General features: G+C 42.1%; 1 protein-coding gene across 1 annotated transcript; it reads right to left on the reverse strand.

Moving 5' to 3' along the window:
- Positions 1-278: 278 nt before the first annotated feature.
- Positions 279-25,409, reverse strand: LOC132379261 (scavenger receptor cysteine-rich type 1 protein M130-like). The gene is made up of 8 exons (XM_059947347.1): positions 25,305-25,409; positions 16,135-16,449; positions 14,574-14,888; positions 10,912-11,226; positions 5,867-6,184; positions 5,705-5,779; positions 5,305-5,616; positions 279-448 (listed from the first exon to the last, which is right to left on the reverse strand). Exons 4-8 carry the CDS (start codon positions 11,219-11,221, stop codon positions 279-281), a joined length of 1,185 nt encoding a protein of 394 aa, XP_059803330.1. The 5' UTR covers positions 11,222-11,226; positions 14,574-14,888; positions 16,135-16,449; positions 25,305-25,409.
- Between the last annotated feature and the right edge of the window lie 1,588 nt (positions 25,410-26,997).

The following is a 26,997-nucleotide window of genomic DNA, read 5'->3' on the forward strand; positions in this document are numbered from 1 at the left end:
AGACAATAGTGATTTCCCAGTTTGGCGGGGCCAAAGCCTGTTTCCCCGAGACGAACACGAGCTAGGCGAGCCTCAGGGTGGCATGTAAACATAGACTTATTACAGTAACACTAAATACAGGGCTTATTTAGATACATAAAACATATGCCAATTGAAGTTCCACACATTTGGTAAACTACATAGAAACTGATGAGACGCTGATGATTATTGCTATACAGGAGAGGATACCATCCCTATTGTATCGGATAATATCGCGACAGTCTGTAGAAAGACAACAATTACTCAACAAAATTTGAAATATTATTCCGAGCAATAATAATTAAATTTAAAGCTTGAATCTTGCCTCTTCTCCGCTTTATCACTATCATTGAGAATAACTCGCCCACGACAACGATTCCAAACGTCACGCAGACAGCAAAGAAGATGGAGGAGAACCTGTTTTCCAATACTTAAACAGAAATTCAGTAGGTAAATTAAAATTTAATTTTAAGGTTTAGACATTCACAAAGAGAAATGCTTATCTTAATTACGAAGTAAGTCTACATAATACGGAATTACTCATAGAATTAGATTTATATAAAGATGTCAAATACGTCGTGTAAAACAGCAGAAGTAATAATTATGGGTTTTGACGGTAGAGAAGAAAAAGCTTGCAAAAGGACACGATAGAACGGAACAGAGTAAACATTACAAATTACGCCTTCGGCGTTGAACATGGAAAAGTCAAAAGAAGCAAATGCTACAATGAGAGAATTATGGAGAAGATTCTTAAAAATAGAATCCATTTGGTGGATATCTTTGAGGTGGAAGACAACAGTTCTGAAATATATACTAGGAGTCGAACAGGATAATCTGTTTAAAGTCAGAATAATCTGCTCAAAACATGACGGCAATGAGCAGTTACATTATGGGTAATAGAGCTATTGCCAAGGGTTACAGAATTGGAGCTTAAATTTCTGCTGTGAAAAGAAACAGCATGCACACACGGAGTCCGATGGATGGCATGGACAAATGAATAAAGAGAAAAGTTATATCAGCAAGAATGGTATTAATCTTGACAATCATGTCCATTGCTCTAAGGTTGCTCCTGGTTTTGCATTATTCATGCCTATTCCAACACCGTTCAACCACAAACATCCATGTTCGCAACTCGAGATTCTCAGAAACTGAAGACATCAAAGTATTAGAATTACAGCACTGAATTCACAGTACAAAGCACATTATATGGGCTCGAAGCGTTTCCCCCTTTTCCTCATCTGTTGAAATGTCAGTTGCCTCATTAGTAGGTCATGGGCGGTCGATAACTGCTTGTAAACATGATGTTCTGTTAACTCAATGCAGCGAACAATTTGTGTTGAAGGTACGTCTCAAGCCATTCTATCCTCACGACGCTGCGCGCCATTTGTTTCCCCCATAATATTAAACAGTGGAATGACTCTCAATCAATCCTCCAATTGAAAAATTACCTCTCAAAGTCAGTAACGTCCTTTCTAAACTAAAGGAAATATCATCCTATCAGAAAAATCGATGTTTAATGTTCGTCAATCTTTAGTATCACTGTGTTTTCCTACATTTTGAACTATTTGATGTCAAATAGTTAGGAATATCCCTGAGATCAACAAGTCTTGCAATCAAGTTGAATGACTTGAATGATCACAATCAGCCTCCATAATGTACCCGTGAGTTAGAAATACACATATGTAGGCGGGGGTCGGGGGTGTCTCTAGTTTTCAGAGGAATAAGGATTCTTGGAGTAGCATTCAAACTCAGCTTTCGAAGCATTTAATATCTAGTTCGTTTTCATGTCAGTCTTGATCACTGCACTGCAAATATGCGGGCCAAGGTGCTCGATGAAGCACCGACATCTCTCCGTGCTGGAATGCGATAAATACAGGAGATGACTGCAAGCTGCAGATATGCCATAAATGACACATTTTAACCGACAGCGTAAAGCAGTGCTTAATGCAAAATATGCTTCCACACAAGCCAGACTAACAGCCTACCTCGATGATGGGTCAGTCAGACTATGAGGAGTGATTGATAATTTCGTGGCCTAAGGTAGAATGAGTCAATTTTAGAAAACCCTGCATATTTATTTTTTCAACATAGTCCCCTCCTAGATGTACACACTGAGTCCAGCGGCCGTGGTGAATAAAAATCGCTTCTTTGCAGAAGTGGTCCACGGTAGAGGGTGGGGGGTGGGGGGTAGGGGTGTGATTGACACGTTCGTGGCCTAAGGTAGAAGGAGATCAGTTATTAACTTCAAACTGTCTGCATTATCACTAAAAGAGTTGAACTGCACGTGCATGTAACGATAGCAGCTTGGACCCCCAGGTGGTCTGCACAGGTGTGATTGATGTTCGTGGCCTACGTTTGGAGGAATTGATCTATACAGCCCTCGTTACATGCACCTGCAGTTCAACTTTTTGAGTGAAATGCAGATATTTGAATTTAATAACTCACCTCATCTACAGGCCACGAATCTATCAATCACCCATGCTTTTGACCACTTCTGGAGGTCCAAGACGCCGACTTCTACAAGACGCGATCCGTCTGCTCCACGATCGGTTGAGTAAGTGTGCAAATGTAGGAAAAATAAGTGACTATGTTTTCGAAATTTGCCTCTTTCTACCTTAGGCCACGAAATTATCAATCACCCCTCCTATTTCACAGGAAGTGGAAAGGCATGCGCCGATTATTCAATTCATTCGGCACAGGAACTAACTAGCTAAAAGAGAACATTTCGGAATTCGAATGGGAATTTGTTTATTGTTGTCACGTGTATCGAAATATCGTGAAAAGTGTTTATTACATACTGTTCGTGCACTTAACATAATTACGTGGTGAGGGGGAAGATCAAAGAAGAACTGAATGCAGAAAAACAGGTACTGCTGTAGAGAAAATAACGTGCAGTTATACAATAAAGAGCAAGATCATAACGAAGTTAATTGGGAGAACGAAGAGTAGATAGTTTTCTACGAAGCATCAATTTAATAGGCTCATACAAGCGTGCTGGAAGCTATTTTGCATTCTGCTTTCAGGCTTTTGCAACTTCTGTCATTTTGAAAGAATGAATCAGAGAATTCCTGAGCTGGTTCGGGGCTTTGATTATGCAGCCTAATTTACTGTGGCAGTCCGAAGTTAAGTCAATAGGTCATAGAGGGAATGCTGGTTTCCCAGATCTGCTGAGCATTTATAGTTTTTCTATGCCATGGTAGGGCGGTGCCATAGCAAACCCTTATGTATCTGGATAGGATACGTTCTATGGTGCTTCATTAACAACTGGTAAAGGCCGATAGAGATGTGTAAATGTTTTTTTTTACTTCCTGCTAAAATAGTGGTTTCTGAGCTTTCTGATCCGTCCTATCTGCATGGTTAGAGCTTGATACACTACAGACACTTCCCACACACTCATAATCAATATTGTTGAATTAAATAAAACTCATCTCTGCAGTCACAAATACCCTTTTTTGTTTTGCTGAACTTGAGGGAACGGTTTTAATGACCCGATATCACTTAGCCTCCTTTCTCCTTCCTGTACACCTACTCCTGGTTATTGTGATATGGCTTTTTACGGTGGCATGTTGTGCAAACATGTAAAGGGATTAGAGCATTATGTGGCCACGCAGCAGTGAACTTGCAAGGAGTACGATAGGGAAAGAGAAGACAGAGTTGTGGAACATTGGTGGTTCGATTACGAGTCTGTTGGTCGGATTCCAACGATATACTTTTCGAGGGAGGTGTTACCTCGCAACGTCCGGAATATGGTGACGGATTTGCTTGGAAGTGCAATGCTGATATGAAATTCACTGGATATGACTCATCTCGATGATTTCAGCACGAACTTAGAAAATAGCAAATGCTTCAGCATTAACATATCAAGGACTTATATGCGCTTATTCTCCAAGTCGCAGATGATATTCATCCAACAAATTATATGTATTATTTGTAACTATCCACACAAACATCAGCTAAGATTTTCCTAATACATAGTGGAAATTCGTCAACGTTTCAGTTAGAACTCATTTGAAGGTACTTTCTGTATACTCAATAATGAGTCAATTCACCCGATATTCAGATAAGGTAATCTCCCCGATATATTTGGCAGGAGTTGGATATATTAGTTTTAAGAATTTTACAACATCCTGATCCAAACAGTTGCTTGGGCATTTAAGATTACAGCAGAAATGTTAACCGCTCCGGATATCATTTGTAATTAACAAAGGATACCCTGTGGGAAACTTCGTCACATGGTGCAACCAGAATCATCTGAAACTTATGTGAAAAAGACTACGGAGCTAGTGGTGGACCTGAGGAGGGCTAAGGCAACAGTGATCCCTGTTTCCATTCAAGGGGTCAGTGTGGACATGGTGGTGGATTAGAAATACCTGAGGATACGAACGGACAATAACTGGACTGGTCAAAGAACGCTGAGGCTGTCTACAAGAAGGGTCAGAGCCGTCTCTACTTCCTGAGGACACTGAGGTCCTTTAACCTCTGACGGACTATGCTGAGGATGTTCTACGAGGCTGTGGTGGCCATTGCTATCATGTTTGCTGTTGTGTGCTGGGGCAGCAGGCTAAAGGTAGCAGACACCAACAGAAACAACAGACTTATTCAGAAGGCCAGTGATGTTGTGGCAGTGGAACCGGACTCTCTGACGGTGGTGTCTGAAAGGTGGATGCTGTCCAAGTTGCATGCTTTCCTGGACAATGACTCCCATTCAGTCCGTAATGTACTGGTTAGGCACAGGAGTACATTCAGCCAGAGAATCATTCCACCGAGATGTAACACTGAGCGTCATAGGAAGTCATTCCTACCTGTGGCCATCAAACTTAACAACTCCTCCCTCGGAGTGTCAGACATCCTGTGCCAATAGGCTGCTCCTGGATTTAATTCCACATGGCATGATTATCTTATTATTTATTTATCTATGGTTTTATAATGTTATATTTCTTCACTATTCCTGGTTGGTGCCGTTGTAACAGAACCCAATTTCCCTCGGGATCAATAAAGTATCTCTGTCTGTCTGTCTATAAGAACGGAAAATCAGTCCTTTTCAGATCTAAATACCGAATTAAAAATCTAATTAAACAAGATTCGAGATCGAATAAAGGAAAAATGCCATAATATTAAATACCTGAACCGATTGGACCAGTGGGAGGTGCGGACTCTGTTGTGAAAAGAATTTTTGAACAAACATTAACAAATTCGTCTTCTTAAGATTTTCTTTCTCAATTGTTTATGATTACGATGTTTACAAATCAGTTGAATATAACGTGGAAATTGTCCAAGGACACCTACCTGAACAAACAACAAAGACATCTTCCTTATGATCACAGTCATGCTGACCGAGTGGAGAGGAAGGACAACTGGACAGGAAAGATTCACTTCCTTTGCATTTCACTTCGTCCAACCAAAGATCGCCGACGTCCTGGATAATTTTATCCGGCACTCCAGTCAAAAGGGCAGAGCCACAACCCAACTGCCTGCACGCCACATTGGCATCGGCCAGATCCCAGGAATCATCACAGATCGTGCCCCAGATATTATTGAACTTTATCTCCAACCTTCCAGAGCAATTGGTGTTGCCGCCAGAAACGCGCAACGTTGGTTCTAATGCAGAAGAAAACACTGATGTTGCATTAATCATAACTTCGAAATGGAATTTAAAAAAGATATTGCAACTTGTAGTTTAGATTACCTGCTGCATAAACAGGTTGAGATATATTGCGTGCTTTGCAAACCTTTACATTGGACCGGTCCGGTTTTTTGGCCTCTGATGAGAAGAGAAAAATATTGTCTATTTATTTTTAACAACGATGTTTAGAATACAAATCGCCATATAATGTGTTCCATCTTTTACCTTTACATTCAACACCTGCATGTGAGTTATATTGACAGTCGTGTTTCCCCCAAGGTTTTGCATGACACTGCCAAAGAGTCGACTCGTACGAGAGACATTTTATTCCATCCAGCCATATTGGATCAGATCCTTTTTCGTATTTCTGGGAGTAATAGTCGATAGATTCCAAGGTTCCGCAGTTCATTTGCTTGCAGATCACATTCGCAGCTTTACTATCCAGTTCTTCGGAACAAACTGTTCCCCATCTCCCATGGTACCGCACTTCCACTCTCCCTTCGCAGCTGTGTTTTCCTTTCACAAGGCGCATCTCTTTGTGTTCTGAGAACAAAGTAGTTAATGCAAACGTACTAATAATATTTTCGTACGGTAGAAAACTTAACTTGTTTTTATAAATAAAAAAGGCACGAGATAGATATCTGCGATACCTCAAAACAACTGAAATCGCTAGAAACACTCATAAGGGAACGTAACGTGTGGACAGGTAAGGAAATCAGGGAACAACAGACTACAGGGTGTTAAGAAAGACGTTGAGAAGCAGGACCTGAAAGGTATTAATCTCGGGATTACTGTCTGTGCCACGTGACATTGAGAAAATGAATACAATGAGTTGGAGGACAAATGCGTGGCTGAGGGTTTGGAGCAGGGGGCAGGGATTGTGATTTCTAGTTCATTGGGACCTCTTTTCGGACAGGTATGACCTCTAACAAACAGGACGGGTTGCCCCTAAATCCAAGGAGGACCAATAGCCTGGCGGGGAGGTTTGCTAAGGCTTTAGGGGAAAGTTCAAACTAGAAGTGCTAGGGTGAGGGGAACCGAAATGAAGAGACTGAGTAAGAGGAGGTTAGCTGACGAATAGAGAAAGCTTGTAGACAGTGCAAGAGGGAGGATAGGCAGGTGATAGAGAAGGAACGCGCTCAGATCGAAGGTTTGAGATGCGTCTATTTTAACGCAAAGAGTGTTGTGAACAATGCGATGAGATTAGAGTGTGGATCAGTACTTGCAGATATGATGTGGTGTTAATTACAGAGACTTGGATGGCTCAAGGACAGTAATGGGTACTTCAAGTATCAGGTTTAGATGTTTCAGAAAGGACAGGGAGGGAGGCAAAAGAGGTGGGGGCGTGGCACTGTTGGTCAGTTCAGTGCCTCGGTTGCAGAAAAGATGGACACCCTGGAGGGATAGTCTATGGAGTCTCTGTGGGTGGAGGTTAGGAACGGGAAGTGTAAAATAACTTTACTGGGTGTTTCTTATAGGCCGCCCAATAGTGACAGGAGCATCGTGGATCAGATAGAGAAACAGATCCTGAAAAGGTGTAATAATATCAGAACTGATGTGATGGGAGATTTTAAGTTCCCAGAAATCGATTGGCATCTCCCTGGAGCAAGGGGTTTAGATAGGTTGGAGTTTGTTAGGTGTTTTCAGGAAAGTTTATTGACACAAGATGTAGAAATTCCTGCAAGAGGAGAGGCTGTACTTGATTTGGTATTGGGAAAAGAATCTGCTCAGGTGTTAGATCTCTCAGTGGAAGAGCATTTTAGAGATAGTGATCATAATTCTGACTCCCTTACAATAGCATTGGAGTGAGATAGGAACAGATAAGTTGGGAAAAATTTTTAATTGGAGTTAGGAGAATTACGAGACTATCAAGGAGGAAATTGGTAGCTTAAATTGGAAACAGATATTCTCAAGGAAAAGAATGGAAGAAATGTGGCAAACGTTCAGGGGATACCTGTGTCGAGTTCTGCACAGGTACGTTCCAATGAGACAGGGAAGTTATGGTAGGGTACAGGAACCGTGGTGTACAAAGGTTAAAATAATTCTAGACAAGAAGAAAAGAAAAGCTTACAAAAGTTTCAGAGAGCTAGGTAATGTTAGAGATCTATAAGATCTCTAACATTACAAGCCAGTTCTCGATCCACAAAGCAATGTCCCTTTGGAACCCATGCCTCCTAACATAAGGCTAATAGGAAGGATCTTAAGAAGAAAATTAGGAGAGCCAGAAGGGGCCATGAGAAGACCTGGATGGGCAGTATTATGGAAAATCCCAAAGCATTCCACCAGTATGTGAAGAGCAAGAGGATAAGACGTGAAAGAATAGGACCTATAAAGTGTGACTGTGGGGAAGTATGTATGGAACCGGAAGATATAGCAGAGGTACTTAATGAATACTTTACTTCAGTTTTCACAAAGGAAAAGGATCTTGGTGATTGTAGTGATGACTTGCAGGAGACTGAAAAGTTTGAGCATGCTGATATTAAGAAAGACGATGTGCTGGAGCTTTCGGAAAGCTTCAAGTTTGATCATTCACCGGGACCGTACGTGATTTACCCCAGGCTTCTGTGGGAAGCGAGGGAGGATATTTCAGAGCCTTTGGCAGTTATCATTGTATCATCAATGAGGAGGGGAGAGGTTGCGGAGGATTGGGAACTGCAGATATTGTCCCTTGATACAAGAATGGGAGTAGGGATAGCCCAGGAAACTATAGGCCAGTAAGTCTTGTTTCAGTATTTGGTAATCTGATGGAGAATATCCTGAGAGGCAGGATTTATGAACATGTCGTTAGGCGTAATATGATTGGGGATTGTCAAAAGCAGCTAGTGCCTTACGAGACTGTTTGAATCTTTTGAGGGTTTGACTAAACACATCGATGAAGTTAAAGCCGTACATGCAGTGTATATGGATTTAAGTAAGCCATTTAGTAAGGTACCTTAGTCAAGGCTTATTGAAAAAGTAAGAAGGCATGGGATCCAAGGGGACATTGTTTTGTGGATCTAGAACTAGCTTGCCCTCTGAAGACAAACTGTGGTTGTACACGGGTCATATACTGCATGGAGGACGGTGACCAATGCTGTGCCTCAGGGATCTGCTCTGGGACCCCTACTCTTTGTGATCTTAATAAATGACCTGGATGAGTAAGTGCTGGGTTCTCTTAGTAAATTTGCTGATGACACAAATGTTGGGGTTGTTATGGGGATGTTATGGATGGCTTTGTGGAGGGCTGTCAGAGAATCTAACGGGACATTGATAGGACGCAAAGCAGGGCTGAGAAGTGACAGATGGAGTTCAGTCCGGATAAGCGTGAGGTGGTTCATTTCGGTAGGTCAAATATGATGGCAGAATATAGTATCAATGGTAAGACTCTCGGTAGTATGCAGGATCAGAGGGATTCTGGGGTCCGACTCCATAGGACACTCAAAACTGTTACACAGCTCTGTGATTAAGAAGGCATACGGTGCATTGGCTTTCCTCAATCGTGGGATTAAATTTAAGAGTCGAGAGGCAATGTTACACCTATATAGGACACTAGTCAGACCCCACTTGGAGTGCTGTGCTCAATTCTGGTCGCAGCACCACAGGAAGGACGTGGAAATCATAGAAAGGCTGCTGTGGAGATTTACAAGTATGTTGCCTTGATTGGGGAGCATGCCTTATGAGAATAAATTGACTGAACTCCGCCTTTTCTCTTTGTAGCGACAGAGGATGAGAGGTGACCTGATAGAGTTACAGTGCATAAGATGATGAGAGGGATTGATCGTCTGGATCGTCAAATGCTTTTTCCCAGGTCTGAAATGGCTACTTGCAGAGGGCACTGTTTTACGTTGCTTGGAAGTAGATACAAAGGAGATATCAGGGGTAAGTTTTTTTTTTACGCAGGGTGGTGAGTGTGTAGAATGGGCTGCCGGTGGAAGTGGTGGAGAGGAAAGGACTGAATATTTTAAGAGACTCCTGTATGGTCACACAGAGCCTAGAAAATTAGAGAGCTATGGGTAAAGCCTCGGCAGTTCTACGGTAGTGACATATTCGGCACAGCGTTGTGGGCCGAATTGTGCTGTAGCTAGTCCATGTTGCTAACAAAAATATATAATCTAGTTAATTACGGAATTTGGAGGAACGGAAACGTGGGACTGGTAGTACACTTCTGCTGGTCTTCAGGCAAGTTCAGGCACTAAATCTGAGAATGTTTTGTTTGAAAATGGGGAAGAGGTTTTTGTTTATTTTTCCCCTGCTCAGGTATGATAGCGAGAATAAGCGGAGCTGCAAGAAATAAATAGTCGGAAATAAACGGTAAAGGTCCATGCAAAATGTCACAATCAGTGAAAACTTTCAGCCTTTGGAACTAATTTCTCCTTCAGTGTCCATTCTGCTGACAGCCCCCATTAGATAATAGGGCGCTTCCTGATGCAATTGCTTGAGAAGCGACCTTGTTGTCTTCTCTATAACCTGTACTCAGTCTTTGCAGTTTACGCAAAGATTATCTTTCACTCTTTCAATTCTAACATCTTGCATGTACTATTGGCGTCGTTAACAATTGTGTCTCCTCTTCACAGCATGATCAGTCTGTTCAACATCTGCGAGCAAATGTGCCGTTCTGGTCCCCCTAATAATCAAAATGGCTGTTCCGCATCAACTTATTTTTTATACCCACTCGCCTCTTACTGCAACAGTATTGTCTGTGTTTTAGTGGCGGACGCGTGGAATTCAGTGCCAGTGTCGGTGGTCGAGATAGGTACATGGAGCTTAGAAAAATATAGGCTATTTGGTAGGGATATTGTTGGCAGTTTCTTGAGTAGTTTACATGGTCGGCGCAACAGTGTGGGCCGAAAGGCCTGTAAAGTGCTATTGATTTCATGGACTGTTTGAACTGCTTCCGTCTGGTAGGCGCTTCAGATCCCTCCAGACTAAGACTAATAGGCACTGGAGAAGTTTTTTCCCTACTGCGGTCACTTTGCAGAACAGTTAACTGCCGGTTAACTGTCGGCTAACTATTACTTGGATTGCACTACTTGTATGTATAATCTATATTTTCATTTTTTATTTATCATTATTATTGTTATGAGCAGAGAGGCAACATCTGCCGGAAGTAAATTCCTTGTATGTGCACAAGGTACTTGGCGATTAGAGTCTGATTCTGATTCTGAGATTTCTATGTTTCTGTGTTTACGTTTCAATGACCCGAATGTGTGCTATAAATCGTTTAACACGTCTCCAAAGTGAAGACTCCAATACCACGTTGCAGAAAATCGGCATCGTGTAATTACGCTTACCGGAACACTCCACTGTCACATCTTCTTTATGGCTGCAGTCATGATAGCCCCACAGCGCCGAAGGACATGTCCAGAGATACTTTTCATTACCCGAACATCTCACATCATCCAACCAAATTTCTCCAGTGCTTCGTCCACAGTTCAGAGTTTTTTTTTTCTCCAAAGCATAACCACACCTTAGTTGCCTACATACCACGTTAGCATTAACCAGATCCCAGGAGTCATCACAGACTGTTCCCCAGGATCCATTGTAATAAACCTCCAGTCTTCCAGCACATGCATCTTCACTTCCGAATAGCCTTAACTGCATGTGGTCTGTTGAACAGAAACATACAAGGTTACTCATTGCATCACAAACTGAACTCATCACCTCGTTCTCATTTATGAACTTTCTTCTGATATTAAGGTTTGAAAATAATTGTGCAATCATTTCACAGCATGTTGGAAGTTGAAGTTGCTGAAGTATAAATTCAAAACCAAAAGTTTGTAAGAATTTAGTAAGGCTGCAGCGCGGATTTGATCGTTCGACTGAACTGCGCGCACAGTCACTGGTTTATGTCTGAACCAGGTTATGGCACTTCACATTTACGCCCTGCATAGAACGTTGGGCATTCAATGTCCCAGGTGGAGCTTCTCTTTCACCATTGTTCCGCATGTAGTACCATAGATCAATCATGGTGGCAGGCATTTGCCTCTTTACTCTGCCGGAGGGGGGTGGGGGTGGCTGGTGGTATTTCTTCTAATCTGACATTTTCACTGTATGAAGCTTGGTCGATATCAGAGTGGTTCCCTGTAACTTGAAGGATGTATTCCTCTTCCAAAGCAGTGGAAAGAGCTTTGGACCATATCGCTGGGAGGAGAGAATATCACCACTGTACCTCCTGCCCAAGATCTACGGCTGTCCAATCACAATATCAAGTATGGGGTGATCCAATTAGTCACATTCTGCCAGGAATTGATAAGGAACTGATGTTCATGGACTCGTGTCTTACTCGGCATGATGTCTTCACATATACAGGAATTCAATCAGTCTACAACAGAACTACATCATTTTTTAGATTGTGATACATCATTGTTATCTGTATTTTCTGGGATGTTAAGTGAGTGCTTCGTTAATCGTGCAGCTAGGGTTCCGGTGTAAACTCTACTGAATAATGAATGATAGACTTTGCCAATTAATATAATTCATATCAAACAGGAGATCAAAGACCATCGTGGAAATTGAGTGTTGGAAATTATCCGTAGGATAGTCATCAGCCAAACCAGATCCTCATAATTCTGGAGAAAAAAAAAGACAGGGAACTGATTGCTTTTGATGAACAAACATATCGCTAGCTCTTTTGGCTGCCTCTTCCTTTGCTTTTTTTTTTCATTCCCAACGACGAGTGCACACAACTGCTGTGACTTTCCAGGGACGTTTGTGTCTTGCCAGCCATTTACATCCATACCTCATTAAGATGGAGTTTCAAATATTGTTTAACTTGACCTATATTTCAAATGTTGCAAGTGCTGTTTTAAGTGTAAATATTAACTACTATTCCTTGTGTTCAGACCAGAAAATATCAACTTTTCACAATACATTTGATGATTTTGTTGTTGTTGTTGCTGTTGTTGTTGGTTTCCCCAATTAATAATAACGTCTGTGCTCTTACTGCTACTACAGCCATCTCAAAATTTGACCGTTGTCTAGTATCCAAATACTATATATAATTATTTGGGGTGAACATCAATAGCGTTTACATTTTCAGAGTTTAATTAGCAGCTTGTCTGCTTGGTTCTCAATTGATAGCATGCTTTTGTAATGGTATAGTAAGCAACTCTTTCATGGACAAACCCAACCTCCAACATGGAATAAAAACAGTGCTAAGAAAATGTCAAAATAAACCAGAAGAACCTCATCCCTGGTAGAGGAAGGATCTTTGCTAAAGGGACGTATGAAGTCTCACGTAACAGCTCCATTTCATTATATCATCATAATGAAGATGTGCTTTTTGGGTAAGTATGAAAACGGTGGTAACACTTGGTATTCGAAGTAGTTTTGATCTATTTTTTTTTTTTCTGAACGGGACATTCACTCACAGATCAACCTCTCCACCAGTACTCCATTTCGGAAATCACTGTACTATATCAGCCCAATTATCGTCGCATGACTGCAAAATCGCATTACATTAAATATTTGAGTACAAAACTTATATCTGTGCAACATAAATACGAAATAATTGAATTCCGTGCAGCACTGTCAATGCACATCTGGCTGGATGAGCAAATTATATCATATTTCATTTTAAAGCAGTAGTGTACACAAACGCATACAAAGAAAATCTCTGAGAATTTCGCTCGACGTGAATATAATGGCAATTATCGGATAAACACTGAAAATTCGTAGCGTCACAATTGACCCATGTTTTGATCCTCTAAACATAAGTCATTTACCGTGAAATAAGTCCAGACATCAGCCGCTTAACTGTTCTGTTTCGTTGCTCTTTTCTTGGCAAATCTTGCACCTGCAGCATCAGGCTGAAATATCCGAAGTTTAATCCGAAAACTGCATTCCCCATGAACGTCAAGGTGATCAAAATTCCGCCCTCCTTAACCCGGAAAAAATACCTGCCACTTCTGGTCATTTCTCCAACAGCTGCTCTCTATTCTCTCTTTCTCCATTCCCCGTTCCCCGTTCTCCGTCCCCTCTGATACCTTCTCATTTGCCAGTCATCATCACCGTCTGATACCCGTCCTACTGTCATTGTTTCCATAGTCCACAGCCACCCACACACACACACACACACACACACACACACTAGTGAGTATTGGAGAGTATGTATTAGAGGTGTTGTCTACACGATAGGAGAAGTGTTCTGAGATATAATGTTTTTCTTTGATGAATATACAAATAGATGAACCCTCATTGCAGTCCATTCACTGTTGTTTTGTCTGCAGTCAAGCAGACATCTCTTTACGAGGGTAATAAACGCACATCTATTGACTGTGGTAATGCACACGCAAATAAAGACGGATAGTTTCACAACCAAACTAATGCAGTTTCTGCGCGCTACAGTATCACCGCTGCGCTGCCACCTACTGATATTTTTCCATAGATTGCGTTTTAATTGCTGTAACCAGCATCCCTTGAACAAAATGATATTTTCATTGTCAGCGAATGTATAAAATAGAGCACACCATGTTCACTGAAAGACCTCATAATGAGAGTTCAGTCTGAGAGTTTCCTATAGATAAATAGATAGATAGATAGATAGATAGATAGATAGATAGATAGATAGATAGATAGATAGATAGATAGATAGATAGATATAGATATATATATATAGATATATATATATATATACACACACACATATGAAACTTCATTCTCGTAACTATACAGCCTGCAAAATGGGCTTTCACCCTGTACTTACCCTCTGAAATCTATAAATGCTGTAGAGTATATGGACCGTGGTATTGGGAGGCGCTGTGTGTACGTGGGGTATGCGGTGCTGTGGTCGGGGTTCATTGTAGTATAAAATTGAAATACTTCAATTTGGAAATTTGCACCGATCTGGCTAGATACCGATCCGTATGCCTGAATGATTCCGAATTTCTTGATGCATTATTAATGGCCACACCAGTTTACAAGCTATTACTGGCACGTTTTTGACAATATTCACCTGAACACCGGACACCAACGCCCGTGATGTTAGCAGAAGACCTTTGCAAGAAAGAAGTTTTGCAGTTTCGCAGATACGTCTCATTTCCATCACATCGACCTTCGGTCACCAGAATGGGCCGTGCAGTTTCTCTGTACCTTGAGGAGTTGTAGACGGATGTGGCGAAGCCGCAGCGCAGTTCTCTACAGACAACATTTGCATCATTGAGGTTCCAAATTTTATCCTGCACTCTATGCCAGGTGCCATTATCATAAACTTCCAATCGGCCATCGCAGCGGCCTCCTCCATCGCTCAGTCTCAAAGACCACTTTTCAGCTACGATATCGAAGAAGTTAGATAAAACAGTTAATATCAATCGAGAGTATTCAACATATATTTTTTTCCGATTTTACAGCGGAGTTTGTTTTATACACAAATGTCCCCACGTGTGACTTAGCTTGCGAGCAACATCAGTAAAGTTTTTCAGTCCATTTCAGCTATAAACACGCTTTCTGCACTTCATCTCCGGAACTGGAAATATGAAGTATACTGTTTTAACTTCGAACATATTGATAACTACTGAATGTGTTATGTATTCTGATCCCCCGTCAAAGCTACGCTGTTGGCACTGATTTGTTTCATAAATCTCTTTATTTTGTTCCCGAACATTAAACTCAAGCATCCCACGAGCGTTTTTCTGCTTCTGTTTAGGAGACGTGAGGGGGAGGACCTCGCACACACAAAACATAATGGGACTGTTTTTCTTTCCCTCTTTGAGTGAAGCAGACCAGGCTGGGAATACATCGAGGTGTAAAAAATGGTAAGAGCCTTATGTAGTGTGGATAGACAGAGACTTTTCCCGAAGCTCAAAGGGGCGATTGCATACAGGATTAACCTTACGGCGAATCGAGGAAAGAAAAGGGAAGATATCAGAGCTGAGCTTTTCTTACGCAGAGAGCCGAGTAGTGTGCACGGAACGGCCTGCTACTGGTGCAAATAGAGGGAGATACAGTAGGGACATGGACGATAGAAAAATAATGAATGGTTGTACAGTCGCGAAAGATTGGACTGATAGTACAGTAGGTTAATGTGGTCGGCAAAACATGATGCTCCGAAGGAATAGTGTTTTGCTGTAATATTCTATGTTCTAAGTAACAATGCCAGACTCTGTTCATCCAGAGCGAATTGTAATGGGGTCCTTTATTTCTTATTGTCCTTTGTCTACTCATTTTTAAAATCTATATCCCAGGTAGTCTCTGCATAGATAATATATTCCTATATTTGTGTAATTTTACATTGTGCCAAAAACTACTATACTAATAAATATATTGTCTTATACACAATTAGACTCTAACTTCAGAATCATTCACTCTATACTAAAGCACTGTCTATTTCTAATAAATCTAAAATGGATTCATGGCCTGTGTTTTTAAAATTAAGGAGCTGTAACAATCGTCTTAATCTTAAACAGACGTGATCACAACTAAAAAACAAAATCGTTAAATGATTTAAAACATCACCTTTGTGAAAATTTCTACACCAATTAGTAGTTACTTTCTGTCCGACATTCTTTGTGACTCACCAGAGCAGATGAGACCAGCGTCATTCCAATGTGAACAGTTAACCTGACCCCAGGCTGAGACTGGACAATCAGTTAATCGGGTCTCGTTCCCTAGACAACGGTAGTCATCCTTCCACAATGGTCCTTTTCCTTCGCTAAAGGTAGCACCTCTAGGAGTTGCATTTACTGCTCCGCACTGTAGATGTTCACAAACCACGGCAGCATCTTCCAGGCTAAAGTATTCATCACAAAGTGTCCCCCACTGGCCTCCGTGCAGGACTTCCACACGGCCAGAGCATCTGCTCTTCCCATCAACCAAGCGTGGTCCATTCTTCCCTGTTTTAGTAATAATTGAAGGCAGTTAATTACTCTCAATAAAAACAGATTAAATAATAAAATTGAGAAACTGGTTGATTTTTCAACTTCTCCACATGGCTACCTGACAGCGGTTTCTCCGCAGGAAAATTCATCGAAATTGAACGCACTGAAGGTACATACTATGCAGATACGTTCATAGCCTCGTTGAACCAGAACATTTTTTCTCCAATACATTATGAGGTCTTATCATAAACATGAGAAAATCTATGGATGCTGGAAATCCAAACAATACACGCCAAATACTGGAGAAACCCAGCAGGCCAGGCAGCATCAATGGAAAAGAGTACAGTCCACGTTTCGTGCACACTTAGGGCGGCGTCCTTTCATTGGGACTGGGATAAAAAGATGACGATTCAGGGTAAGAAAGTGTGCGGAGGATAAAGCTCAATGAGATAGCAGCCACCAGTAGGGGGAAGCGGTGAAGTAAAGAGCTGGAAAATTGGCTGCATACAGGTCTAGAAAAAGGGGCAAGCTGATTACAGAGGACAACGGAAGAAAGCAAAGCGGGAGGATCATCCGAGAGAGGTGACAGGCAGGCAGGAGGATAAAGTGTGAGAGCGTATTGGAAATGGCGAATGGTAAAGGGGAGGAGAACACATTAGCGAAAGTTCGAAAAATTCAAAGTTCATGCCATCGGGTTAGGTTGGGGCTACCCAGACAAAATATGAGGGAATATTCGTCCATCCAGAGTGTGGCTTCATCGCGGCAGCAGGAAGAGGCTCATGGCAGAATGGGAATGGGAAGCAGAATTGAAATGGATGGCCTCTGGGAGACCCCACTCTTTTTTTTTTGAAGAACGGAGTGTACCTTCTCGCTGAAAAGGACTCCCGATCTACGCCGGGTCTTACTGATAAACAGCAGGACACATCGGAAGCACTGAATACAGTAGATGAAGCCAGCATACTCACAGCTGAAGTATTGAAGGACTGTTTGGGACCCTGAATGGGGTGTGGTAGATGTAGGGACAGGTGCTGCACTTCCTCCACTTACACGGATAATTGCCAGGAGGGAGATCAGTGGGGAGGGAACAATGGACAAGGGAATCTTTCAAACCAGGCTGCCATGTGGAACCTCATCAATGCCTTTGCTGAAATCTCATGTACAACATCACCTACCTTCATTTACACATTTTGTTAAATCTTTTTTTAAAAACCTTACAAAGTTCTGTTGAACACAATTTCCCATTCACAGCACCATTCTGCCTTCTAATCAGATTCTGTTGATAAATAAACGGTAGATAATAGACAATAGACAATAGGTGCAGGATTAGGGCATTCGACACTTCGAGCCAGCGCCGCCATTCACTGTCATTATGGCTGATCATACACAATCAACACCCCTTTCCTGCCTTCTCCCCATATCCTTGACTCCGCTACCTTTAAGAGCTCTATCTAACTCTTTCTTGAAAGCAACCAGAGAATTGGCCTCCACTGCCTTCTGAGGCAGAGCATTCCACAGATCCACAACTCTCTGAGTGAAAATGTTTTCCCTCAACTCTGTTCTGAATGCCCTACCCCCTTATTCTTAAACTGTAGCTTCTGGTTCTGTACTCGCCCAACATCGGGAACATGTTTCCTGCCTATAGCGTGTCCAATCCGTTAATAATCTTATATGTGTCAATTAGATAACATCTCATCCTTCTAAATTCCAGTGTATACAAGCCCAATCGCTCCAGTGTTTCAACATATTACAGTCCCGCTATCCCGGGAATTAACCTCGTGAACCTAAGCTGCCCTCTCTCAATAGCAAGAATTTCCTTCCTGAAATTTGGAGACCAAAACTGCACACAATAGTCAAGAAGGACCTCTTTGCTCCTATACTGAACTCATCTTGTTCTGAAGGCCAACATGCCATTAGCTTTCCTCACTGCCTGCTGTACCTGCATGCTTACTTTCTGTGCCTGATGTACGAGGACACCTAGATACTTCCCATTTTCCTAACTTGACACCATCAAGATAGTAATCTCCCTTCCTGTTCCTGCCTCTAAAGTGGATAACCTCACATTTATCCACATTAATCTGCATCTGCTAAGCATCTGCCCACTCACCTGTCCAAGTCACCCTGCATTATCCATTGCCACTCAGCTTAGTGTCATCTGCAAATTTGCTAATGTTACTTTTAATCCCTTCATCTAAATCATTAATGTATATTATAAATAGCTGCGGTCCCCGAACCAAGCATTGCGGTATCCCACTAGTCACTGCATTTCATTCTCAAAATGACCTGTTAATGCCTACACTTTGTTTCCTATCTGCCAACCAATTTTCTACCCATGTCAGTATCCTACCCCCAGTACCATTTGCTCTAATTTGGCCCACTAATCTCCCATGTGGGACCTTATCAAAGGTCCTCTGAAAGTCCAGGTACATTGTATCCACTGGTTTTCCCTCGTCCATTTTCATAGTTACATCCTCAAAAACTTCCAGAAGATTAGTCAAGCGGGATTTCCTCTTCGTTAGTCCATGCTGACTCGGACCGATCCTGTTACTGCTATCCAAATGTGCCGCTATTTCAACTTTTATAATTGACTCCAGCATCTTCCGAACCACTGATGTGAGGATAACTGGTCTATAATTCCGTTTTCTCTCTCGTGCCTTTCTTAAAAAGTGGGATAACATTACCTAAACTGCAATCCACAGTAATTGATCCTGAATCTATAGATCATTGGAAAATTATTACCAATGCGTCCACGATTTCTAGAGTCACCTCCTTAAGTACCCTGGGATGCAGACGATCCGGCCGTGGGGATTTATCAGCCTTCAGTCCATCAGTCTACCCAACACCATTTTCTGCCTAATGTGAATTCCCTTCAGTTCCTCCGTTACCCTAGGTCCTCTAGCCATTGATACATCTGGGAGATTGTTTGTGTCTTCCCTAGTGAAGACAGATCCAACGTACCTGTTCAATCCGCCTGCCATTTCCTTGTTCCCCAATAATAAATTCATCCGTTTCTGTCTTCAAGGGCCCAATTTTGATCTTAACTGTTTGTTTTTCGTCTTCACATACCTAAAGAAGCTTTGACTATCTTGCTTTATATTCTTGATACCTTACCTTCGTTCTCATCTTTTCTCCCCGTATTGCCTTTTTAGTTATCTTCTGTTGCTCTTTAAAAGTTTCCCAATCCCCTGGCTTCCAATCCATCTTTGTTATTTTATTCTTCTTTTCTTTTATTTTTATACTGTCCTTGATTTTCCTTGTCAGCCACGGTTGCCCCTTACTCCCCATAGAATCTATCTTCCTCTTTGGAATGAACTGATCCTACACCTTCTGTATTGTTTCCAGAAATATCTGCCATTGTTGCTCCACTGTCATCCCTGCTAGGGGATCTTTTCAGTCAACTTTGGCCACCTCTTCCCGCATGGCTCCATAGTCCCCTTTGCTCAACTGTAATACTGACACTTCCGATTTTCCCTTCTCCTTCTCAAATGTAGATTAAAACTTATCATATTATGGTCACTACCACGAGTTCCCTTATCAAATCCTGTTTATTACACATAAATTCAGAATTGCCTTCTCCCTGGTAGGTTCCGGTACAAGCTGCTCTAGAATCCATCTCGGAGGCACTCCACAAACTCCCTTTCATGGGCTCCAATACCAACCCGATTTTCCCATCTACCTGTATGCTGAAATCCCCCATTAACAACCGCAGCATTACCTTTGCGACATGCCAATTTTAACTCTTGATTCAACCTGCACCCTATATCCAGGCTACTGATTGGTGGCCTATATATAACTCCCATTATGGTCTTTTAGCCCTTACAATTTCTCAGCTTTATCCATACTGACTCTACATCTCTATGTCACCCCTCGCAAGGGACTGAATTTCATTCCTCACCCACAGAGCAGCCCCAACCCCTTTGCCCACATGTTTGTCCTTTCGATAGGACGCATACCCTTGAATATTTTTTCCCAGCCCTGGTCGTCTTGCAGCCATGTCTCTGTTATTCCTACAAAATCATACTTGCCAAGTACCAACTGAGCCTCAAGCTCATCCACAGTTTTTTTTCTTACACTTCCTGTATTCACGTAGAATACTTTTAATCCAGTACTCCCCTCAACTTTCACGTCGAATCCTATTGCACTTGGTCATACTCTCCAATCCCTTCCTGAGCGTTCTGCCCCGTTAATACTGTTGTGTTCCTTAATTTTTCTTGTTCTGTCATTCCCTTTAACTCCATCCTTATATTTCCCGTTCGTCTCCCCCCCCCCCCCACTACTTAGTTTAAACACCCCCGAGTAGCAGTGGCAAATCTGCCTGCCAGAATGCTGGTCTCTCGCCTGCAGATCCTGGCCATTAAAGTATCTTCCAGTAACTTCGCCACCTCTGAACTTCTCCACCTCTAGCTCTGAGGCTTAATGGCCTGTTCTAGGAAAATAATTCCGAGATTTAAAGGCTTATTATATGAAGAGCTTTTGATGGTTCCAGGCCTGTGCTCACTGGAATTCTGAAGAATAAGAGTTGACCCAAATGAAACCGATATTGAACATTCACGATAGAGTCGATGTCCAGAGGTGTGGTAGTCTAAGACCAGAAGACAATGCGTTGGCATAGAGGGTTGTCCTTTTAGAACGAAGATGAAAGAGAATTTATTTAGCTAGCGAGTGGACTTCGTTGCTTCAGGCTGCTGTAGAGTTCAAATCTTAGGGTATAATTAAAGTAAAGCTTGACATATTCTTCACGAGTCAGAGCATGAAGGGATATGGGGAGAAAGAAGGGGTTTGGGGCGAAAAAGGAAAATGGATCAGACATGATGAAATGGGAAAACAGATTCGATGGACTGAATGGTCTATTTCTGTTCCTATATCTACTAGTTTCGACTTATGGTTTCGCAAAGACGTTATCAATATTCCCCGGCCTGATCGTAATTTGCACGGAATTCATAAGGCATTTTGTGTTCCATTAACGGCTATGTTATTGGCTTCTCATTTTTTGCCTCTATGCATGATCAATGCGGACATGTGTTCTGCTCGGTTCTGCAGCGGGAAACTCCGATCGTGATGGTACAGAGGGTTTCGACCTAATTGCATTCCTCACTAATGCAGTAGATTGATGCTTGGAAATGACGTGACATAAACAACGTCTTCAGTTTTTGACACATTTCTCAATAACCTATCTTTCGCGGTTCTTTTTCCAAGAAAGGGGTAATGTCTTCAACATTTTCCAAGCATCTAGATATTAACTATTAACTAGTAAATCATTTTTACTCGATTGTCGCAGTAGTGATGAAAGGCTTTGGTTGTTAAATGGCTTTGGTACAAAAGAGTGACACAAATTGCTGGAGGAACTCTGCCCTCCAGCCAGCATCTATGGAAAAACAGTAAACACGGGACGTTTCCGGTCATGACCCTACGTGTATTTTGACTGCATTCGCTTGATTTCCAGAATCTGCAGATGATATCTTCTTTGGACTTCAGCGTTTAATCTGTTTCATGTTATTTGTCAGCAATTTGTTAGCGTTTAGAATATATAGTTTTATTTGAACTATTTTATTGTTTTCTTTCATTCTAATTTGAATTCAATAGCCGTGAGTTAATGTTAAATCAATACAAGACAGTTAGGCCCCACTTAGAGAACTGTGTTCAGTTCAGGTCACATCATTGAACATAGCAAGTCGAAAGCCTACAGCACAATACAGGCACTTCAGCCCACTGAGCTGTGCCGAGCATGTCCATACTTTAAAAATGACCTACAGCAACCATAGCCCTCTATTTTTCTAATCTCCATATACCTATCCAGGAGTCTCTTAAAAGACCCTATTGTATCCGCCTCCACCACTGTCGCCAGCAGTCCAATCCATGCACTCACGACTTTCTGCGTAAAATCCTGAGCCCTGACATCTCTGTACCAAACTCAAAGCACCTGAACACTGTGCCATCTCGTGTGAGCCATTTCAGCCACGGGAAAAAGCCACTCACTATCCATATGATCAATGCCTCTCATCATTTTATACACACTATATTACTGCAGGGAGTATGTGGCTGCAATAGAGAGAGTGCGGAGGAGATTTGCAAGAATGCTTCCTGGATTGGAGACTTATGAGATTAGGTTGAGTGAACTTATCGGTTTCCCATTGGAGCGACCGAGGATAAGAGGTGACCTGACAGAGGTGAATAAGACGATGAAAGGCATTGATCGTGTGGATAGCCAGGCTTTTTCTCCCAGGGCTGAAATGGGTAGTAGTAAGGGACATAGATTTAAGCTGCTTGGAAGTGGTCCTAGAGCAGTTGTTCCCAACGTGGGGCGTACGCCTCACAGGGGGATAATTTGATTTTTAAGGGGGGCAATCCGAGAATGAGTTATTAACAGTGAATTTTTTCTAGTAAGTCTGTGTGAGTATGAGTGTGTGTGCGTTAATACATATGTGTATATACAGTATGCATACATAAAAATACTTGTGTGTATGTACATGTGTAATTGCGTATGTACTGTATATATAGTGAATCACCATCATTACAACCATCAAATGGCATTCATAATTAAATTACTGAATTGACTGATGTAGGAAGGGACGAATGAACAAGTCCAAACGCGTAAGAAACTCGTACGAGGTCGCTCCAATGCTGCTTTTTGCATTAGGTTTCGGTTCTTGGTGGTGTGAAGGTGTCATTGCGTCATCTCTTTTAAACGGTGTATCTGTCTTTGTATGCTGTAGAAACGAATCGGCATTGTTTTATAATAATAATAATAATTATTATTATTATTATTATTACACTTAATGTTCTTTTTTTTACAATTTCTTAATAATTTCTTCCCCAGAATTTTAACAGTCCTTTGGTTCTTTTATTTTTCTCTTTCATGAATGCCATATTCTTTGAAAGCTTGTTTAAACCAAGTTAATGGTATTTTAGGCTTCCACCAGGTGAATAGGAGTGCACTTTTTGAATAATATTATATATCGCCACAGGGGTCATCAGGATTTTAGAGGTGATTAGGTGGGGCATGGCCAAAAAATGTTGGGAACCACTGTCCTGGAGGATGTCAGAAGTAGTACTTTCACACACAGCGTACCGGGTGAAGTGGAATGCACTATCTGCGATGGTGGTAGAAGGGGATACAAATAAGATATTTTAAGAGATTCTCAGATGGATCCAAAGAGGTTAGAGAAAGAGAGGGTCATGCGTTAGGAACATTCTATGCAGCTTCTCGAGTCGGTTACATGGTCGGTATAACATTGCGGGTCGAAGGGTATGCAATTGCCGTAGATTATTATGTTTATCTTCTATTACGATATCGTTTCTGATTTCATTTGAATGATGTTTTCTGAAAATATCGCCATTTGCCTCCCGTTCAATTTCAGAGTTCTTCTTGAACAACCTACTTGTCGTAGAGGGAATTTGTATCAGAACCCAAATACAGGACGCAGACTCTGCAGTGCTAGGAAAGGAGCAGGACGAGGGACCGAACAAGGAGCCTGGGGTCGACTCCGAGCACTAGACTGGACAAGGATCCAGAACCTGTGTCTTGCCTCCGGCTCGGACCCACAAACCCAGGCGAAGACATGACGATGCTTGGCGAGAGACTTGGTGTTCTTGAGGCTTGGCTAGAGAGGCCGGAGTCGAGGCTTGGCTTGAGGCTTGAAGAAGTAACGGCAGAATGGCCGGATTGACCCGACGGAGGCAAAGACAAGACAGAAACCCCCGCAGGGCAATGGCAGAACGGCCTGTCTTACCCCACGGAGGCGAGGAGAAGGCAAGACAAATTTCCCCCGCAGGGTGATAGCAGAGCGGCCTGACTTACCACACCGGGCGAGGACAGGAAGTGACAAACAGTCTCATTTGGACGACAGACAGTTCCATCTCTGCATCGGGTCTGCTGCTAGTAGCCGTTACGCCCAGCAACCTTGGCTGGCTACGGAAACAAGCGGATCTCTACCTACATCGGAGTGGCCCAGCTGGCTCGGGAAACGGCCGACTCCATACCGCAACGACAGCGCCGACTACTGTCAGCAAGGCGCCAAGAAGCAATGGTTCTCCAACGCAGCCTAAATATGGCAGGTGGCCGTACCATCCTTCGACAAGACATTTGCTCCATCAGAATCTTGCCAGGGAAGCTTCACAAGACGACTCCCCAACTACGCTCAATCCCAGGGCCACTAACATTCCCAGCCAACCAGATGAGCATCAGGTGTTTGCGGTTTAGTCCAACCGAGACAAGGGACAGTCGGAGGACTGGGAGCCCAGAGCCAAAGGACTGCGAACCAAAACGCGGACCCAGGACCAGACCACGACTCTACTTCCTTACAAACCTATAAAATCACAACATATTTTTGAGTACTTATCTTCATGTATTTTATTTGCATTCTTTTCTAAACATCATACTGCCTGTAGTAGGTTCTACCATGTCGTCCGTCCGTAAGATCTGCTAGTCAATTTCCCTCCTCCGTGGTCCAATATTCCTTTTTTGTGCAGTTACATAACTAAGTAAATCGGTGAATAATGCCCAAGTACTTTGTTAATATGCTAACTTATTGATCAATGCCATCGTAATTTATCAGCCTATTACTTAAGTTTTGATAGAAGATTCTTTTCTTCATCCCTTCGAAAGTCTCCAATTATAGGTATTCTAAATTTCCTCCTTCAGAACCCCACATTGAACTCAGTCATTAATGTTGCTTTCTTGTAAATCTTCAATGATCTCACCCCCACCCCTCCTTTACTGTCGGTCAATTTTACATCAAAATAATATCGAATGATACTGCAGCAATGCAATTTATGAAACACTATTTGGAAGAGTTATTGATAAGCGAACTTTGCCTTCAAAATACCATCAAGGCTTAATATAGATTTATTTTTTTCTGAAACCCGACACTCACCAGAGCAGGTCAGACTGATATCATTCTTGTGGTTGCACTGATGATGAGTCCTTAAATAATATGGACAGTCGTACAGGCTCGACTCATTACCTTGACATGCAAGGGTTTTGCTCCATACAGGTTCTTTCCCTTCTCCGAAATAAGCTCCCCTCAGCACCGAAACAGCGACTCCGCATTGAAGGTGATTGCACACCACGTTGGCGTTATTCATATCCCAGTGCAGGTCACACACGGTTCCCCAGGATTCACCAAACTGCAACTCTAGTCTTCCCGAACATTCGTCATTTCCGGACACCAACCTTGCAGTTCTGTGACCTGATAAAGATGTGAACAGCAAACATGGCAAAGAAAATTATAGCAATGTACAGGTAAAACATATTAAGTTCAGCATATATCAGGGTCTGATATCGTTGGGTTACAATCTGTTCTCCGAGGGATCACCGTATTTCAGAATGCACCGTATTTATTCATCTCTGGTGAATTAATTTTTACTGAAGCTTTTGCACACCCATGTTGGAAGTTAATTGTATGTGCGAACAAAACATCTGGTAATAATAATGGATCAGGAATATTCTAAAGTCAGTAACAAACAAACTTTTGATCGCCAGGTGCATACTCTATATTCGTCATTTGGTCCACATAATGCAAATTCGATAAATATTCCGTTTTCTCTGTTTCCATATAACCATATAATAATTACAGCACGGAAACAGGACATCTCGGCCATTCTAGTCCGTGCCGAACGCTTACTCTCACCTCGTCCCACTGACCCGCACCCAGCCCATAACCCTCCAATCATTTCCTGTCCATATACCAATCCAGTTTTACTTTAAATGACAATACCGAACCTTCCTCTACCACTTCGACTGGAAGCTCGTTCCACACAGCTACCACTCTCTGAGTAAAGAAATTCCCCCTCCTGCAACCCCTAAATTTTTGCCGCCTAATTCTCAACTCATGTCCCCTTGTTTGAATCTCCCCAACTCTCAATGGAAAAAGCCTATCCACGTCAACTCTATCCATCTCGCTCATAATTTTAAATACCTCTATCAAGTCCCCCATCAACCTACTACACTCCAAAGAATAACGTCCTAACTTGTTCAACCCTTCCCTGTAACTTAGGTGCTGAAATCCAGGTAACATTCCAGTAAGTCTTGCCTGTATTCTCTCCATTTTGTTGACATCTTTCCTATAATTCGGTGACCAGAACTGTGCACAATACTCCAAATTCGGCCTTAACAATGTCTTGTACAATTTTACCATTGCATCCCAACTCCTATACTCAATGCTCTGATTTATAAAAGCCAGCATACCAAAAGCTTTTTTCACCACCCTATCCACATGGGAGTCCACTTTCAGGAAACTATGAACCATTATTCTTAGATCACTCTGTTCTACTGCATTCTTCAATGCCCTACCATGTATTTGCGAGCAGGGTTTCCTCATTAGTTAAGGCCAAATACTCGATCGTTCACTAAACAGGGTTCTTTGCATTCGACAATCCCATCTGCTGCTCGACGTGCGTGTGTGTGTGCGTGTGTGTGTCACGAAAACAAAATTCCCAGCAATAATGTCTGTGGCACACCGCTGGTCAGGTTTGCTCACAAGAAAACCTTTCCTCTATTTGTCTCCTTTATCGTGCAGGACATTATGTCATTATGTTTCCGCCCGAACTTTCTGAGATATTGGCATG

Source organism: Hypanus sabinus, chromosome 1 (assembly GCF_030144855.1).
Source record: "Hypanus sabinus isolate sHypSab1 chromosome 1, sHypSab1.hap1, whole genome shotgun sequence".
In the NCBI taxonomy this organism is placed as follows: Eukaryota; Metazoa; Chordata; class Chondrichthyes; order Myliobatiformes; family Dasyatidae; genus Hypanus; species Hypanus sabinus.

Excerpts from the sequence above, each read along its gene's own strand:
- LOC132379261 (XM_059947347.1), bottom strand. The coding sequence starts at position 11,221 with ATGCAGTTAAGGCTATTCGGAAGTGAAGATGCATGTGCTGGAAGACTG. Across the intron at positions 6,185-10,911 it reads TGTGACAGTGGAGTGTTCCG|AACACAAAGAGATGCGCCTT; the intron begins GTAAGCGTAATT and ends CTTTGTTCTCAG. Across the intron at positions 449-5,304 it reads TGTCTTTGTTGTTTGTTCAG|TATTGGAAAACAGGTTCTCC; the intron begins GTAGGTGTCCTT and ends TTTCTGTTTAAG.